General features: G+C 39.4%; 1 protein-coding gene across 1 annotated transcript in view; it reads right to left on the reverse strand.

Annotated features, from left to right (window-relative positions):
* The window catches only part of AMPH (amphiphysin), a 73133-nt gene that overhangs the window by 18744 nt on the left and 33923 nt on the right, over positions 1-20466 (reverse strand). Inside the window, exons 10-13 of the mRNA XM_042473586.1 lie at positions 18096-18237; positions 14215-14343; positions 12971-13078; positions 2887-2910 (exon numbers count right to left, since the gene is read on the reverse strand). Coding sequence (XP_042329520.1) covers positions 2887-2910; positions 12971-13078; positions 14215-14343; positions 18096-18237 — 403 coding nt within the window. The remainder of the gene's footprint in view (positions 1-2886; positions 2911-12970; positions 13079-14214; positions 14344-18095; positions 18238-20466) is intronic.

Raw genomic sequence — 20466 nt, forward strand, 5'->3', positions numbered from 1 at the left:
CAGGACTCAGTGTGTCACTTCAATAGTGTCTTCCCAATGGTTATTTTGTGGCCAGTAGAGAGTGGGAAGGAAATTAGAGAAGTATATGACGTTTCCATAGTAAGATGCAACCAAGGATGTCTTCCATCATAATACCTATGGGGCTTGAATAAGAGCAAGCCTCCATTTTCACGGGGTGGTGGTGGTCTGGAATGGATTTCCCATGAAAACGGAGGGCCAAATGTACATACACAAACATAAAGTGGGTTTCTGCTTGTATATGTCACTAGGAGGATTCCCAGGGATGACTCATTTAGCAAGACATTTTCACATTGCTAGCTAATTAAGAACTATGTAATTACATTATATTGAATCATCTCCTTATGTAAACGTGATTTCACAGGTATCACTCCAGTTAGCTCTTTTGAAAGGATTTATATCCCCCCTCTCTCATACACACAAACACTATTGTCTGGATGTAATCCTGCTAGCTCATATGGGATAGCAATTATTAAAACTGACATTGCACCCCATTCTCCATTTTGTAAGCCAACAGTACGGTATATAGATTCAGAGTTCCTCATATTCACAACCCAATTCTATGGAAATCCCCTACAACATATCAGATACATTTAGATTGTTGAACTTCAGTTCAAGTTCCAACTTAGTCCTGAAGCTCACTGGCTAATAAAACCAGCCATCTCTCAAATGCAGAGCTTTTGTGAAGCTAAGATGGAATAACTCCAACTGTGTTGTTGTGAGCTACTTGGAAGAAGGGCAGGATACAAAGCTGATAAATAAAAGCACTATTCTCAGTTATGAATTGCAATAGAGTTGACAGATGATTCACGGTTGACAGCTGATTCAAAACAATGTCTTCACATAGATCAATCAATCAGTGGCAGAGTTGAGGCTTTTCAAGTACCCAATGAAACCAGGTTTTCTTTCATCTAAACAACCCAGGGACCTGAAACCTGGAAACCTCACCTATATTGTGAGATAGACAGTATTTTAAGACAGGTGAAGATGCATGTATGCACATAGGGAGAGATACACAGACACATCCTTCATCCCCGAATCACATCTGGTCAAACAGATTTTGCAGTTTTGAAACAACACATAGCTCTATGAAAAATTGCTTTCAAAAGGTGAATATGGGATGACACACCATGAGAATCCATTTTTGAGGTTGTAAGTTTATGCCAGGGTTCCAAGGAATAAGCCCAACTAACCTGTAGAATAAACTGGTGTGAGAACCATGCAGCCTCTAGATATTGCTGGACTACAAAATCCAGTAGCCCTAGTCAGCCACGCCAGTGATGATGATGATAATAATAATAATAATAATATTTATACCCCGCTCTTCAGCCAAAGCTATCAGAGCGGCGAAGCCTGCTGAGAGCTATAGTCCAAGAATATCTGGGAGACCACATTATTCTCACTTCTAAAGCAAAATAATGAAGTAATCAGTCCTTACATTAAAGACGAATTTAGACATCACTAACTTTAGTCATCACTAATGTGTTTCACAGTTATCAATGTGGTTATTATAGGTATTACTAAGCCGTGATCCAGTCGTATGTGTGTCTGCACACTGCTCTACCAAACCTTCACCAGAAAACCATTTAGCATTATGCTGCTACTGATTCTATCTTCTAGGTGGCCAACCCACCTTCTGGAAATCTCCAGACACCTGCCAGCAACCTTGCCTCCTGCCTGACCCTTGCCACAATCCCACATTTCTTCTTCTTCTCCTGCCCACCACTTTTATTGTTCCTGCTGTTCATGGGTATTATCTTCATTCTGCCAGAGACAACTGATACTTAATTCTAGTCTATTTTTGTCCCTTAGTCATTCAGTGTCTATTTATCTTCTCTGCCAATTTGAACAGACCTTGAAAACCTGAAAGACTTTGCAGGGTGCCTATTATGCAGCTGGCTTGTACAGACATTACAGAGGACATGCTAGATATATGGCCAAAAATGGACTGAGTTGTTCTGTAAGTCTGTTCTGGAAAATTATGGCAGGAAAGTCAATTGAAGTAGGGGAATTAGCTATCCAAATTATACATAATTGAACAAATTTGCATTTGTTCCATTACATTTTTTTAAAAAAAGTAATGTTTTAAGTGCCTTATAAGAAAGCAATTTTACAATAAGCTGTGTAAATGTTTTTATTGTAAAATCTGTAAAGTGAAATTTGAAAACAGGGTTCCCAGTTAGCATTTTACCAATGCAGGTTTCTCTTTTTTAAAAGGCTAATTAATACCATTCAAAGCAAAGATTTATTGAGACAGAACAGGCAAATTAATGGAGTGGTGTGGAATACATATTGATATTTGCTATTAAAGATCTGCTATGATTCGTCATACCCAAAATGTAATACAGTTGGCCCGCCATACTCTTTTACTGTTCTTTATCCACAGATTCAATCATCCACTGCTTGAAAATATTTTAAAAATATATAAATTCCAAAAAGCAAAGTTTCATTTTGCTATTTTACGTAAGGAACACCATTTTACTATGCCATTGTATTTAATGGAACTTGAGCATACACAGGAGGTCCTGAAACCAAACCCCAGTGGATACCAAGCACCTATTGTGCAGCGATTTTTATTTGATGGTGATTTCAAAGCTTCAGGATTCTTACAAAAATACACACAGAAAATGTCTCAGTCTTTATTCAAAACAAAAACAAAAACTGAATTTACACACAAACATAAGTGTTATCCTTGCTTTTCCCTTCCTTCATTGTAAAATTTGGACTGAAACCTCTTCAGGGCAGGGAAATGATTTTTCCCCCTTAAGCTGTTGTGTAGAATATCTTTGAAACTGATGATGCTATAAAAACAGAACAAAACAAAGCAAAACAAACATAACAGCATGCAAAGATCAAAAGCTACCTTACCGTCCATAAGTCCCAGGGTAGCGTCTGAGCAGTGGGGAAAGAAGGATAGGGTTGAAAACCTCATTTGTACACCCTTTTATGTGCTGTAAAGCATAATTAAACAGCAGCATGATTATTCATGTGTGAGCAACAAAGTATGATTTAACATTCTTTTATGGAGTTGGGCAGTGTATAGGCTATTTCACAAATCTATTCGTTTAGTCTGTGCAAGTCAACACACTATGAAAAAGGGGAACTGATGTTCATCTTCACAATCCTGGTATAACAAATCTGGTAAAAATGAACAGGAAAACTTAGGAAAACTATTGTGATACTTACTGCTATTTCACACAGTACATTTTAAAAATGTGTACCAAGATATTCAAGTATTCACACAGGCATGCTTATCTGTGGTTATCATCTGCTTCATCTTTTGTTGATAGTGGGAAATCACCTTTTCCCCATTCAAGGTGTGCAGTGACACTCAGTTGATCTTGCATCAAACTTACAGGGGCTTTTCAAACATCATATAATTCAATGAGCAAACACACTGACACTGCAAAACAATCAGAGCTCAACCGATAAGATCCAAGATATGAAAGATCCAACTCCAACCAATGCTCCTCATTTTCTTATCATGTTCAAACATAGCTGCCTTCAAGCTCTTTTCAGCATTGTTCAGATGACACTGTTGAGGTCATTAAGAAGACTCTTGAAACCTACTGTATCAATATATGTGGAACTAAGTAGGATGGTTAAGACAGCAAGCAGGAAGAGAAGAACAGGTTGCATACCTGCAACTGTGATTCTTCAAATGGCCGTCTGTGAACTCACCCCCTGGGGCTGTTCTGCTCCTGTGCAGTGCATCTTTGGAACCTTCCTGAATAGATATATAAGCTTTTTGGCAGTAGTTCTGCCCACCCTCTATCTTATCCCTTTATTCCCACTTAGTTTCCTCAGTTCCAAAGGACGCTGTATAACAGCATCCAATGAATCAAGTGACAGGACACATGATGAGGGGAGGAGGGGCGGATTTGTGTGAGGTCACAGCCGACCACTCGAAGAACCACAGTTACAGGTATGCAACCTGTACTTCTTGTTCGTGGTCTCTGTGACTCACTAGCAAGCTACTCATAAGCAGGTGGAAGTGTCATGCTAGAAAAATTAAAACTAGGTCAGTTATACCAAGAAAACTCCAATTTTACTGAACAGATTGAGAAAAATAAAATCCTTACCACCATAGGAATAACTGAAACTCATTTTACAGAAGAGAGTAAAACAGCCCTCCCAAAAGCTGCATCCAGTCTAGCCCAAACATGCACATGGCAATGAGAGACAAAGGTTAGTAGTTGGGACCAGGCAGAAGCTCTGCAAACTTCCTGAAGGGAAATTTCTTCCAAGAAAGCCGAGGACGCACCTATCACTCATGTTGAGCGGGCTCCAGTTCGAGGCAGCAGTTCTTTCTTTGCCAATTCATAAGACAAGTGAATGGCCGAAACCACCCACTTTGAAATCCGCTGTGGTGATACTGGCTGACCAAGTTTAAAAAAACCAAAGAGTTTCTTAGTATGTCAACAGCTTGACGTTCTGTTGATATAATAAGCCAGCTCCTGATGAACATCCAAACAATGAAGGCTATGTTCGAAATCCAAAACAGGGTGCTGCATGAAGGCAGGTAAGACAACATCCTGGTTTAAATGGAATGCTGAATCCACTGAGTACGAAGGAGACGTCATGACAGAGAACAACTTTGTCCCGATGAAACCACAAAGGGGAAGGGGATCCACCCATTGTGCACATAGCTCACTAGCAGACACCCTTAAAAAGGCCATTTTCCAGGTAAGTAAATGAAGATCACAGGATGTCATCAGTTCAAATGGCTTTCTGGTGAACTGAGGTAATACAAATTCAAGGCTCCATTTTGCTGTTGGTCTTGACACTGGAGGATGATGATTTCTAAAACGCTTAAGGAACTTTTGAATCAAAGGGTCTTGAAAACAAGAAGGAAGCCCAGACTGTTGATGATGAAAGGAAATTTCCAACAGGTAACACCATAATGATGAAAACAACAGTCCAGCATCTGCCAGGGAAAAATAACTCCAGTACATGCATGCATTGCGATAAGGATGGAGAGAGTCCCCTAGAGTTCAGGAACGTAACAAATTTAGTCCATTTGTACCAATAGGACATCTACATCGATTGTTTATGGGCTGCTGTCAAGACATTTATTATCAAATCAGATAAGTTCTCTACCTCCAAATCCTCCATGCCATGAGATGTAGAGTTTAGAGATCCGGATGTCAAACCTGACCCTTATGAATTGTGAGGAGGTTGGGTTTCAGAGGCAGCTGAACAATCGCCCCATGCACCAGGTGAAGAAAGATTGCAAACCATGGTTGCCTTAGCCACCAAGGAGTGATCAGGATCGCATTCAACCTATCCAGGCTGAGTTGCAGCATAATCTTGTTGAGGAGAGGGAAAGGCGGAAAGACAAACACCACGCTCCCTGTCCATCCAAAATACGAATGTGTTGCCTCTGGATCCTCTTGCTCAAATTCTGGAATAAAACTGGAGACAGTGTTTGTTGTTTGGAGAGGCAAAGAGATTGGTTTGGGGTATGACCCAATGTCTGAAGAGAGAGTGGGTTATTCTGGCATGTAATAGCCATTCATAAACAGGTTGCTGATGACTTGCTGAGCCCATTGGCCAACATGTTATGTTCTCCAGGGAGGTAGATTGTTGGAGTGTGATCTGTCTGAGAATGCACCAGTCTCAGATCAGAATTGTGATCTTGAGTAAAGTCTTCATTTTCATTCCACCTTGCTTATTGATGTAATATATTCCAGTGGTGTTGCTGGAGGCTATCTTGATCGTCCTGCCAATGACAAGGGCTTCAAAGGCACAGAGGGCCTTTTTGATTGCCAGCATTTTAAATGCGTTTATGTGGAGAGCTGGTTCCTTGGTCAACCACGTCCCCCATACAAAGAGTCCCTTCGTGTGAGCACCCCAGCCATACAGGGAGGCATCCGAGGTGACGGCCAGCTGTGGCTGAGGCAGAAGAAAGTGCATTCCAACACACACATTAATTTGATCAAGCCATCATTCCAGGGAACACTGGACATGTCTTGGCATCATGATCATCTTGCAAAGCAGCCATGACTGGAGTGGTTGAAACTGAACTCTCACCCAATGGTAGAGGCCAGATGGCGTAGCAATATTTGGATTCAATGTGCTTGGAGTCTGGAGTCGTTGGGACCACTGGCAACATAATATTGTCTGAATTAAGAGTGTGAAATCTTTCATCTGGAAGAAATGTTCTGGCAGAATCCGAGTCCAGAACAGCTCCCATGAAGGAGATCCTCTGCACTGGGGGTAAGACAAAACTTCTCTACCAGTCTGAGCAACTTGAGAAGGTACAAGGCACAATCACTGTGGTGCTGGAGTTGCATTCTGGACTGTGCAACCAGAAGCCAGTTGTCTATGTACAGAAACACTGTGATCCACTGCTGTTGAAGCCAGACTGCCACTACAGTGGACCCATTCCTTATGTGAGGAATCCGTTCCTGACCCCTGCCTCGTGTAAGGGGAAAAGGGCATATACTCATGCCCCATTGAAAATAATGGCGCACAAGCTTGAGGTGCAGTGCACGTGTTGTGAGCATGTGAGTCATTGTTTCCCCCCTCGTGTGGCTTCTGCATAAGTTGGAAACTGCATATGGTGCAACCACATATGGCCCGGGCACACTGTACTGTCATGCATTTTGAACACAGTCAGAACAGAAGGGCACAAAACTGAAAAGCAGTACTTCACTGCAAAAGACAGGAATCAGTGGACGGATTCCTCTTTGGAAACAAGTGTTTTTGAAGTCAAGAATGGCAAACTACTGTCCTTCCTCTAGGAGAATGGATGACAAGGTGACCATCTGAAAATGTTGCTCTGCACTGTATAAGTTTTGGAGCCTCTGCCCTTGCATCAGTTTTGACTGGGCATTTCAATGCCCTATGTGCCCCAGACTGCGTGGAACAGATATTGTAGTGGAGAGTGGCTGGGAGGGCTTCAGGGTTTGTACATACAACAGCATCTTAGGGCAGGATTCCTGGTTCTTGCGTGCCTGTGGCATAAAAGCCTTATAATGGGGACATGAATGGACATGATGTGGCTCTTCCAAACAAAAAAGGCAGCATCAGTGGCCATCTCTGCCCAGTAACTTCATCTCACAATCAGTGCACCTCTTAAAGGAGGAGGTGGATGCCATCAGGCAGTCAGGTAGAGAAATAAGTACAGACTCTTAGTGCCAAAAAAATTATCTGAAAAACAGTCCAGTCAGTGGGACACAGAAAATCAAGCTGAAGTTGTTGAAAAATCGAGTCAAAGCTGAAAACTGTTATAAAAGAGATTCCTCTGATGCTGCTCACATGGTGGACAAAAAGGAACTGGGAGAACTGAGTGGGAACAGAGGGATAAAATGGAAGATGGGCAGAGCTACTGCCAGAAAGCTTGCAGATCTATTCTAGAAGGTTCCGAAGATGCTCTGTGCAGGTGCAGAACACACCCAGTGTGTGTCTTCACACATGAAGAAGAAACCCTGTTACACAGTGGGAAGACACAGAATAAAGAAACAGCTTCTAGGAAGTGACTCAGAATACAGCAGTAAAGAGATTGAGCTGGAGGGAAAGAAAATGTTAGCAGTTGACTGCAAACTTGTTAAAATAAAGTTCCTTGGGTTTTTAAGGTAACTTTTGCTTGAATCTTACTGATAATTAGAAATACATGAAACACCTACTATGTTTTTCTATGGCCAAAGAATGCCCAGGACAGCAATCCTTTTCACTTACTTCAAGGACTAAAAATGAGTGCCCAGACAACTGAACAATTGCACAATGGCTTCTCTTTCTGGTCTGTTGTAAAGTGCCCAGACCTGATTTTCTTCCTCTTAAATATGCCTTCTCTGACCACAAGCAAAACAGTAATTCAACTGGGTCAAACCACTTCCTGATACTGTATACCAAAAAGGCCATACATTCTTGTTTTTGATCGTCTCAGTTTAGGTCTAACAAACTACAGTCTTGGGATTTCTTCTCTTCTACTCATAACATTGAATTTTAATAGCTTCTCTAAATGTCCTGAGCCTTGGACTCCCTCATCCTATATGAACCACTCTACTCCATGTTCTTCAGGGACAGCTATTTTCTACATCACAATGGTGGCAAATGAGAAGGTATTTATGGAGTAGGAGAGGGCCTACTTTGTGGTTGTACCTAATCTCCCTACCCATGAGGATCTACCTGGAACACTCTTAATCTTCTACCACCTCTCTATCAATGTTTTCATTCCCAAATGGATGTGAACGGGTGGACAGATATTTTTAGTTTCTAAGTGTTTTATCTCATTTAAAAAAAAAAAACTGAAGTTGACCACCTTGCTTGACTTTTTATGAAGAATAATACATAGCTATTTGTATGACTCCACCAGTGGCACTACTTTTCCACAGTGATGGGATTGTGTATTTCTGTGAGGAAAGAAGTTATGCTGCTGGTAGGGTCTCCCATGTCAGACCAGTTTTTGCTGAGGAGATAGACTAAGGCCCTATACAGACAGGCCAAAATAAAGCTGCTTCAGGTCACTTTGGAGGTATGTTGTTTAAATGATACATGCGTACTAAGAGTCCGGAAGTTGTACCAAAGCTGCGCTCCAGTCCTTAGGACTGGATCATGGCTTTAGTGTGGCTTCTGGACTCTTAGTACGCATGCATAATTTAAACAGCATACCTCCAAAGTAACCCAAAGAAGCTTTATTTTGGCCTGTCTGTATGGGGGTCTAAATGTGCCAGCTACTGGGTTAGCAGCAGTAGTGGGGGTTGACAGTGGCAGAGGCTCTCTCACAGACAATGAAAGTGGCATCACAACTAACACTTGTTAGTACTGTGCAGAAAGAGTCTTTTAACATGACAACTCTATAATGAGACAATCCAAAAGGAAACAAAAGATAGCGCCAGAAGATGAAACTCCTAGGTTGGTTCACACTCAGTGAAGTACTGGGAAACAGCAGAGGACAACTACTCTACAAGTAGCATTGTGGCTAATGATGCAACTAGACACAATCTGGAAGGACATTCAGCTGTTGACATGATCAGAGATGAAAGGAAAGTTCGAAGCTGCACAGCACATATTATAGGAACATGGAACATGAGAAGCATGAATGGGGGAAATTAAACATAGTAAAGCAAGAAATGTAAAGCAACATTGCAATACTTTGGGTGTGTGAGCTGGAGTGGACAGGAATGGGACATTTTGAGTCAGATAATTACACTGCTTTAATCAGGGAATGCAAATCTAAGAAGAAATGTGGTGGCATTAACAGTGAGAATAGATGTAGCAAAAGCAGGCAAAGGATACAATACAAAGTCTGAACGAATCATATCAAAAGACTTAAGGGAAAGCCCATCAATAATCCAAGTTTACGCTTCAAACTACAGAGGCAGAAGAAGAAATTGAAAGTTCATGAGGAAATTGATCACATACTGAAACAGGGGTTCTTGTTAAATGATTAGAGTGCAAAAGCAGGAAACAGGGTAGAATCCAAGATTGTAGAAAAATCTGGCCTATGATCAAAAAATGAAGCTGGAGAGCAACTGTTCAAATTTTGTGAAGCCAACAGTCTCTTCACTGCAAATATATTCTTCAAGCAACCAAAGAGGTAACGGTACACACAGACATTACCTGATAGCCAAGACAGAAATCAAATAGGCTACATAACTGGAAACAGAAGATGGAGCAGCTCCATTCTCTACAAAAGCAAGGCCAGGAGCAAATTGTGGCACAGACCACGAACTGATAATATCAAAAATTAGAGTAAAGCAAAAGAAGAACACTAAAGCAACTGTTATGGCAAAATACAACCTAAAGAACATCCCTGTAGAGTTTAAGGATAATGTGAAAAAAAATAGATTTTCACTGTTAAGCCTAACTGACCAGCAGCCAGAAGACTACTGGTCTAAAACCAGAGACACTGTCAGGGAGGAATGCAAAAAGACACTATCTGCAACTAAAAATAAAGAGAAGCCTAAAAGGATGATGGATGAAATGCTTCAAACAGTTAAGGACATACAAAAAGCAAAGGGAAAGGTGACAGGAAGAAGGTCAGAATCCTGAATGCAACTGTTCAGCAACTTGTTCAGAGGGCAGGGGGGACTACTATAATCATCAATGCAATATAGACAATGAAACAAAAAGGAAGTACAAGAAACCTCTTTCACAACATCGGAGAAATCAAAAGTAAATTTAAACCAAAAGTGGGGATGTTCTACCAGCATTTGGGGAACACATTACATGACTGAGTAAAAATAAAAAGACAATAGAAACAATACACTGAAGTACTATTTAAGAACTGAAAGAATGACAGATTCATGCAAGACAGAATCATTTAAAGATGAACTTACAATTTTAGAAAATAAAGTGTAAGCTGCACTCAGATCCATCAGAGAAATAAAACACAAGGAACAGATGGCATACCAATCAAGCTGCTTCAGACTACAGAGACACAGAATCCACTCTAGTTCTAACTAAAATCTGACAACAAACATGCAAAACATGTTTGTGAGATATTTACAGTCCACAGAACAGAAATGTTCAATATACATTCCAATCAGCAAGAGTGCATCTGCACTGCAGGAATAATACTGTTTGACATCGCTTGAACTGTCATGGTACTGTACAATGATTTGGATTTCTGGAATTTGTAGTTTGGTGAGATATTTACCATTTTCTGTCACAGAGCTCTGGTGCCACAACAAACTACAAATCATATACCAAACCATAGACCCATGGCAATTAAATCAGTGTCAAACTGCATTATTTCTGCAGTGCAGATGGTGCCCAAGAAAGGGAAGACCACAGGACCACTGCATTAATTTCCCATGCAAACAAAGTGATGCTCAAAATTCGAGAACAAATATTTTAAAAACATGTATGGAGGAAGAAATAGCAGATGTCCAAGCTGGGTTCAGAAAAGGAAAGACGCCGGATAATGGAGAGCACCAAAGAATTTCAGAAGAAATTTAGCTGGTACTCTTAACATTAAGAAAACAAAAATAATAACCACAGATGATTTACATAACTTTAAAGCAGAGAATAAAGACATTAAAATAGTCACACCTTGGCTCACTCATTAATCAGAACAAGACTACATTCAAGAAATGAGAAGACCAGGACTGGGAAGGGCAACTATGAAGGAACTAGACAAGATCCTGAAGTGTAAAGCTAGATCACGGAATACTAAAATTAGGATTGTTGATGCCATCACTTTTCCAATTTCTATATAAGGTTGTGAAAGCTGGACAGTGATGGAAGCTGATTGGAAGAAAATCAGTTAATTTGAAATATGGTGCTGGAAAAGAATTCTACGGATAACATGGACTACTCAAAAGTCAAATAAATGGGTCCTAGAGCAAATCAAGCCTGAACTCTCTCTACAAGCCAAGATGACTAAACTGAAACTGGTATACTCTGGCCATAGCGTGAGAAGACATGACTCACTAAAAAAGACAATAATGCTTGATAAGGAAGAAGGCAATAGGAAAAGAGGAAGACTGTATTACAGGTGAATAGACTCAATCAAGGAAGTTACAGCAATGAGTCTGCCCCTGAGCAGGGCTGTTGATGATTAGGGTCACCATAAGTCTAGGTTGACATGACGTCAGGTAACAAAGAAATAAGACACTTGCATGAACAGGCAAATAGTGAATCTCACTCCAGTTCCTGCACATCATCCTTTTCTCTCAGAATTCCAAGATGCTGAATTTGCTTAATTCAAAATCTATCATATTTATGTCATGTTTACACTGTTGCTAAATTCTAAGAGAAGCTAAATTCTACCATCTGTACACATTTAACAAATTGAGATTTGTATAACTTTGCTTACATTGGGAATATCTTTAGTGGGCCAGCCAGAAGGCACAGGGAAAAAGAAGCTGTCCAGAATCCTCTATCACCATGTACATTATGTAATTTTATGTATATAGCCAACCCTTATACACGTATTTTTTTATACACAGATTCAAGCATCCACAGTTTGAAAATGTTCCAAAAAAGTATAAATTTCAAATATCAAACCTCGATTTTCCATTTTTTTTATAAGGGACACCATTTTGCTATTTGGTCATTGACCAGCAAGCTATGTCATTATATTTAATGGGACTTGAGCATCTATGGATTTTGTTATCCACGGGGGATCTTGGAACCAAACCCCAGCGTATAACAAGGGCCCACTGTACTTAGTTATGCAGCAGAGGTGCTAAGCAACCTTGTTAGTGAATTGTGAAGATGCTTAAGGGGACACTGGTAGGACTGCCTCAATGCACACTGGCATTTCCTAGACAGTGTCCTGATGCACAGGGGGATCAATGCAGAAGACACACATACATTGGTCCCAATAAACATTGGTCCTGATGGACATTGGTCCTGTTGTGCACTGGTCCCAATGTGCATTGGTAACTTTGCTGGCTGCCCTGTATAGTAACATAACAGCAGCCCTTTACTGAATATGGACAGTATGGAACTGCCCAATTCTAATGCCAAAACCATAAGTTTTTATGAAGATGTGAGTCCCCAAAGGGATTCCATTCATGAGTTTTTGATCACTAGGTTCTTTATGATGCTTGATGAAGTGAGCTTTGAAAGCTAGCAATTGTTTTTTTTTTTTAAACCTTCTGGTTGGCCTCATAAAGTTGTCACCAACATCTATTTTGGATTTTGAATTTGTTTAATAGTAAATATGGCTACTTCTGCATTTTGCTTCCTATGCATACCTGCATGTGTGTGTGTTTTAAAACTAGGTTGCTTAATCAATTCTGTTTTTGTAAATCATGTTTAGTGATGGGCAAGCAGATAGGAACTCTCATACACAGCCACTATAAATCTTGTTCAGCTGTACACCTGACTCTATGTACTTCAAAAGACATAAGCATCTCATTGTAATTAGGCCTAAAGCAAGCTTTTCTTAGAAAGGTGATTAAACCTGAGTTTTCTTAATTTCATTTTTTGTGCTTCTACTGAATTGTGTTTTAACACAGCACAATACATTTTTAAATGAAAAATAAATAAATACCTGAGACATTGGTGAATGGGCTGGCACAGTAGCTGCAGCATCAGGTTTGAAAGGATCAAAGTCCAGATCCAACAATGACTCTTCTTTTTTAGGTTCGAGAATTTCATTCTGTTAAAAAGAAACACTATTTTACAATCCCTTTGAAAAATTATACCTAAGTGAGTTTCCCCTCTAATTTCTGTATTTACTGCATTTAAAATGCTTTTCCACTGTACAATATCAAAGTAACATGCATAACATACACCACAGATAAAAATAAATGAAATTATTAGATACTGTCTTGAAGTGGTATCCAGTGCTGCCATTCCTCTCACATAACATTCTTGATCCACTATAACTGGCCCTCAGTATCCACAGATTCTGCGTCCATGGAGTCCACCATCCATGGCTTGAAAATATATATATTTTTTAAATTCCAAAAAAATAAACTTTTATTTTGCCATTTTATATAAGGTGGCACAATTTTACTATTTCATCGTATATAATGGGACTTGAGCATCCACAGGTTTTAGTATTTGTGTATGTTGGAACCAAACCCCAGCAGATAGCAAAGGCCCACAGTATATGTCTCTGCTAATGCAAGAGAAGGTAGGTGATTTCTTCCAGCTATAATCCAAAAATCTAGCTCTGCTCTAGAGTAAAAAACAAAACAAAAAAACATTCAGGAGTAACCATGTTGGCCATATAGCAAATACTGAGCCAACCAAAAATGCACAATTACATGATGCAAGCTTTCAAAGCTCCACTGGCTTCTTCATCAGGCAAGGTGCTAAAAAGATAAAGGAGAAAAAAAAATTGAAAATGTTAGTCATGGGCCTGCATGTTGCTGCAAACATAGAACATGCAGGCCCATGACCAACAACTTCAATTTTATTTCTCTTGTATGGTTTTTAACACCTTGCCTGATGAAGAAGCGAGTGGAGCTTTGAAAGCTTGCAACATGTAATTGTGCATGTTGGTTGACCCAAAAAAGGTATCATTGTTTGGCGGACTTTTGATCTGTTCTGGAGTGTTTTAATATATACGTTTTTATCTTTCTCAACGCAAATCCCTTTCTTTTAACTGTACAGGCCTCATTGGAAAGAGTCTATAACCTATTCTAGTTTTTCTTTACCTGGCACTCTTTAGATGTGTTGAATGACAATGCCCATCATCTCCATGTACTATGTCTATGTTAGGTGGGGATGATGAAGGGCAACCAGAGGGCACCAAGTCACTGGAGACTAGGTCAATCCTTCACTCACCTGTGAAGGAGTTGTCACATTTATTTCTGGAACAAAGTTGTCATCAAACAAGCTGATGATATTCTCCTGCTGCAGGTCTTTCGTTGGTGTGAGTTTCGGCAATGGTGGGACAGGAGGTCCTTTCCTCAGCTAAACAAAGAAAATTGTATGGAGGTATTTACTATGGCAGTAAAACATTTTCCACGGAATTCAGAGGCCTGTGAACAGAATTCTGCTTAGAGAATTGAAAGGGTGACTCCCACAAATGAAAAGAGGAAGCAATTTTCTCTTATTCTCCTCCTGGAGCTCCCTGAAAATTTGCTCTCAAAATTTGACAGCCATCCAAACAATATGTAAAGTGATAAACTGCACTGTATGGAAGTGGAATATTGGAGAATATTGTCTCTACCCTTCTATTAGAGAATAATTTGCTGCATTAAAAATCTCTTCTGTTCATGGAAGAGGACCTTCTCTACATGATGGGAAATCTTTGAATACAACTCTGTGAATTTTTCCAGCTTAGCTATCCCATTTAGCAAACTGACTAATTTCTGAATGAAATGATGCTTGAAATTACAACATCCTTCTCAACAGCATAGTTAAAGGAGTGAAAATCCAACAAAAATATCTACATCGGAGGATGACAACGCTCCTGACTGAGAATAACGAATCAAAGACTAAGAATGGAAATATTTGATACAGGGGGAGGAACATAGTACTAGCATGTTTTGCATACTCCACATTTGTTGCAGGATAGATTATTATTATATTATAGATTGTGAATTATTATATGTTTTGTCCGGCTGCCAGCACTTCAGCCAAAATCTCTCCAGCTGCAATGAGCATGCTGTGCCAACACATTTCCTACAGACTAACAGAGAGCCCATGACAAAAGAAATCAAATCCCATTTACCCTGCAGGAAAGGAAATTATATTCCTTTTATATCAAGAGGATAAAAATAGCCATGGTAAATCTGGGGCTTGGAATGATGCCAGATGAAATTGGTAGCCTTTAATTCAGTCTTCAGAGATTTTACCATAGTAATAGTAAGAAGGGTAAGTGTCCTTTATTTTGTCAAGCAATGAAGTGACTGAAACCTTTTGAAAATACCTTCGATGGGGAAATATGTTGCTTTAAAATAAAACTAATATTTAAAATTCCAGAATCCCACTGGTAAACTCAATTCTTTCCTTTCATCATCTGTTTTAGCAGGGCTACAGCACTGGCTCTTTGGTTCTTCCTCTTTTTCAAATGACAATGTTTCTGGAAAACTGTACCATGTATCAAGGATGGACTAAATATAGATTAGGATCTACTGGGAGAACTCTGTGCAATTGGGTTTGGACCCCTTACTGTTTGCTTTTTTTCCATATGTGTTAAAATACTGAAATAAAGCAAGCTTGAGTTAAGCAGGAATGGACTTTTGTGCAAAAGGACTGCAAGTTCAGTTCAGTTCAAGAACTGAAAACATGCTCAGAATGGCCTAAGAGGCAATCTGCTCCACCAGAGTACATTAGCTGGACTGGATGGATCCTTGGGCCAAATAACTGATATGAAAAAAAAGAAAATATTGTGCAAACCTTGGATATATTGATGACGGACTTAATAACAGTAATTACGTTTGAATTGCTCCTAATTCAGAACATATATTGTTTCATCCAACTGAATCCCTGTTAGTCAATCACAGCAGTTTTCAAATAGTTTGCTTCTCTTTCATTGCATTTGCTCATCTAATTGATTCGCCTGTGATCAGCTTCATTTGAAATAAAACTATGTTTATTCTTTATAGTATTAAGGAGACATTCTCTGGTGAACAGTCAGGTTTTGGATTTAACAATACTGCCCCAATTGTGATTTTAGGTCTGCATCTTCTGAGAATGAACATTTTTTAAAAATTGGATTTAAAAATATAATTAAAAGCAAACAGAGAATGTGGTAATACATTAATATAAGCTGACCATATGTCCAACCATACATTTATTTGTAGCTGAAGTCTGTAAAATACACATTCATCTGCCACTAAAAAAGTAAGATCTCCTGACCAATGAATGATGATAGATGGTAAACAGAACTTGCCTGTTAGTGGACAATTACAGTACAATCCTACAGAACATGTCTACTCAGAAGTAATTCTCATTGGGTACAATAGAGCTATTTCAACCCTGAAATATGTATCATTTAGATCAGGGGTAGGCAACCTGCGGCCCGTGGGCCGGATGCAGCCCGGCAAGGCCTTGGGACCAGCCCCAGCCCGGTCCTGCCGCCGATTGCCGCCGGGGCCTTTGGCGTCTCGCGCGAGGGGCATGGTGGGGCAATTGTCTATAGAAGCCTCAGAAACATGCATTTATCTTAACATTTTTAAAAAAATCAGCAAATTTTTTCGCATGTCCTCAATTTTTTATTTAAAAAGTGCCCTCCCTTTGGAAATTTTGTCCTACATTTGTCCCAGTTTATTTATTTATTTAATTTTTTGAAAATTATTTAATTATTTATTTTTTGGCTTCGGCCCCCCAGTTGTCTGAGAGACAGCAACCCGGCCCCCGGCTCAAAAGGGTTGCCTACCCCTGATTTAGATACTGGAACAACATGCACTCTCAAACTGCATTAAGCCTGAGGGAAGGGAACCGTCTATTATTTCCTCTGTTGTAAACCGCTCGGATTCCCAGTGATTGGACGGTATATAAATAAATCCTATTATTATTATTATTATTATTATTATTATTATTACTATTATCATTATCATCTATCAGTTAAGCACCAAGTTGTAAAGAATATACTGTGGGCCCGCACCACTGAAATTACGCTGCAATATAATGAATGGCGTGTGTGCCCATGGTGTGCATGTGTCACTTCACCTGAGTCCCATTATATTCAATGGGACTCAAGCATATGCATTATTCACCTTATGCAGGGGGGGGGGTCTGGAACGGATCCCACGCATAAAGCAAGGGTCTATTGTAATTTAAAAATCAGCAAGAATCTATAAACATAAAATATTTTTGTAATCCAAAACAGATGTTGCTAATAATGAACATAGTAGAATCCTGCATCCTCACAGACCATAGGTTCAGTGCTTCAAGTGGAATGTTTAGTTAACTTAGACACGTGAATCTAAAACATATGCCAAGGGTAGAAAATTATCAAGCAATCAAGCAAGAAAAAGATCATGAATGAATGTTGAGGAAGATTCCAGAAAAAAAAATATCAGGAGTGGGTCCATCCTTTGCCTTCTTTTATTTCTTGGGTACACCTGCCACAAAACAGGATGGATCTTGCGGAGGCCCTTCATATGAAGCATATGGCGGTATCCAGACCGGCGCAAAGCACCAGCCTGGATACGTACTAGGGTTGCCTCGGGGCATTCTTTACAGACGCCCCGTAACCCTAGGACGTACTCTGTACGTCAAAATAGCGGTGCCCTCTCTACATGGGTGCCGCCAGTTTGATGTGATGGACGTGCTTGTGGCGCCCTTTCAGCGGCACTGAAAGGATCTCTGTTTTGGAGCTCCTTCCGCCACGTGCATCGCTGGTGCGGTCTTTAAATGGCGGTGCCAGCGATACAGAGGGAAAAGGTCCAAGTGGCCCCTTTCTCTCTTTCCCCGTCACTGTCAGGGTGTCCTTGCGGCATGAAGCCCCAAGGACACCCCTTTCCAGGCCGTGGGGAAGCGGCGTTTTGCCGCTTCCCCACGGCCAGGAAAAGCGGCAGATCGGGGCCTCTGGGGCTGCCACTGTGGCAGCTCAGCCTCGATCCGTTGGGGAAAGGGGTGGGTTCAGGCCACCCCAAAGGGGTGGTCTGTATCCCACCATATATCATATAATACATACATCTGCAAGGACAACCTAAACAAAATAAGCAAATAAGCAAAATGCAAATGTACCAAAATAATTCTGTTTGCATTACCTGTGAAGGGGATTTAGGTCGTGCTGGTGCTGGAGAAGGTGGTGCTGCCAATGTATGATTTGGACTACCTTCAGGACTAAGTGGAGGTGAGGCCTCTTCAGGTGGTGATGGAGTTTTTGCAATGCGGAGTGGACCTGAGTCACTAATAGAATGAAAGAATACATGAAACAGTGGATTTCATATATCAACCTGCTTTCAGCATCCATCTATAGAAGATACATTTAGTCCATTAATATTTTATGCTGTAGAGATTAAATCCTGGAAACCAATCATATATTTGCCCAAATATTTATTTTACATCAACTCTGATCTTCAAATTTTAAAGAACCTAATTTTCTAGGCCATTTTATAATCTCTTCACTCACATATTACTTCTTGAAGGCATACTGCTGTATATGAATTATTCCTAACACAGAATATGCATTGTTTCATATGGCTGTATCATAGCAATATATAAACTGTTTGCTTGATATGTACCTAAAATGTAAAATAGCTTTCCCTTCACTTTCTATGTGATAATCACACTGATAATCATATTGATAATTCCATTGAAGATGCTGCTAGTATTCAACTCAGAGCTTTCTTTCATTCCCAAAATTAACATGTGATTTTTAGCTTTCACAAAGGTACAGTATACCATATTCACCAGATTTAAAATATTCATTATAAATATTAATGTTTGTGTGTCTGTATAAAAATCTATTTCTGTCACGTTTGTCACAGTTATGCACATTTAGTTACAATACTTATGCCATATACTAAATACTAAAAAGAAGGATTTCTTCAACAATAAAAGATACTAAATATCATTAGGCTAAATCCTCAGTCTTGGTTTATTGTCTAAACAACTACTATTGAATAATGGAAGCTGGGTAGTGCAGCATCTAGGAATCATTCCGCTGCCTAAGAACATCTAAGATCTATGATTCATAAAAATGACAGCACCATATTTTGAAAAAGTGTATGTCTATTAAGCATCCTACACAATAAGATGAGAATTGGACTTCATCATCAGGTAAAGACATGATTGACTAAATCTCAATCATGTTCAACACTAAAGGAAAACAACACTATCTTAAAGTTAGGACACATCTTAATGTTCACTCACCACCACTTTCTGTAGAAATATTTTTAAAAACAAAACAAAACAAAGAAGTAAAAATTAACACATTCTTTCCTTTCTATTCTATTTCTCCAGATATTTGGAATGAAATATTGGAGAGTTGTGCTGATCAATCTGCATCAAACATAGTTGGTAAAAGGATCTCATTTCTGACCTTTGTGGAACAGTTAAAAGAAAAGTAAGTACTTTATTCTATGCAATATGGGTCCCTTTTATGATTTTTTAAAAACTATTATTACAGAATAACTATTACTATTATTACAGAAAGTATTCTCTACATGTTTCACACATGTGGAAAGATTTACTTACTAATAGTTAAATACCATAATCTGGGTGGCATTGAAGGATGTGTTCTGTGTACTTCTTGTGCTGATATTATGCATCTTGTGGGGGTTTGTTTACTTTTGATTGTATTGTATATCAATAATAAGTGCATTATTATATCAATAATATATTTTTTAAAATTTAAAATATATTTTTTTAAATAAATGAAAACCTGCCTCAAATACACCTAGTACAAAAGGGTGGCTTCTTCTATTAGAAGATATACAACATGTTCCTGAACCTACTTATCTACCCTCTTTATCTACCATATATATATCCTACCCATCTACCCTCCAGCACAGACTTCTCTAACGTTCCATCTACACTGTAGCAATAATGCAGTTTTACACTACTTTAAGTGCTACAGCTCCATTTTATGGAATGCTGGCATTTGTAGTTTTACAAGGTCTTTAGTCCTCTGTGTCAAAGAGTGTGTGGTGCCTCACAAAACTACAAATCTTATGATTCTGTAGAAGAACCAATCAAGTGGTATCAAACTGCATTATTTTTACAGTGCAGATGCACCTTAGTCTTTTCACTGCTGCTCCAGTGCTAGGGATAGGGAGATTACTCTAATTCAGATCCATATCAGCTGCAGATGTGGCCATTCAAATGGGACTGTTCCATCCCATCTCCTCATAATCCTTACTGTTTTATTTTTATTAAAGTTGCATGAAAACCTACAAGTATGCATTTTGCATGTATTTTCACACTAAACACTCATTTATGTTTCAAGGTATGAGTTGCCAAATGAATTTTAGTCTAAAATAGGGGTTGGAAAAGATTGGCCATTCCTTATTCCAGCCCCTCAAAGTTCCCAAGACCCCTCCAAAACCATGGCACCCAATTTTTTCTAGGTAATTTCCTACCCTCGAACATCTGAACACTGCCCCAAGATGAATTAGGGCCTCTTTTCTCACAACC

The sequence above is a fragment of the Sceloporus undulatus genome, chromosome 6 (genome assembly GCF_019175285.1).
Source record: "Sceloporus undulatus isolate JIND9_A2432 ecotype Alabama chromosome 6, SceUnd_v1.1, whole genome shotgun sequence".
In the NCBI taxonomy this organism is placed as follows: Eukaryota; Metazoa; Chordata; class Lepidosauria; order Squamata; family Phrynosomatidae; genus Sceloporus; species Sceloporus undulatus.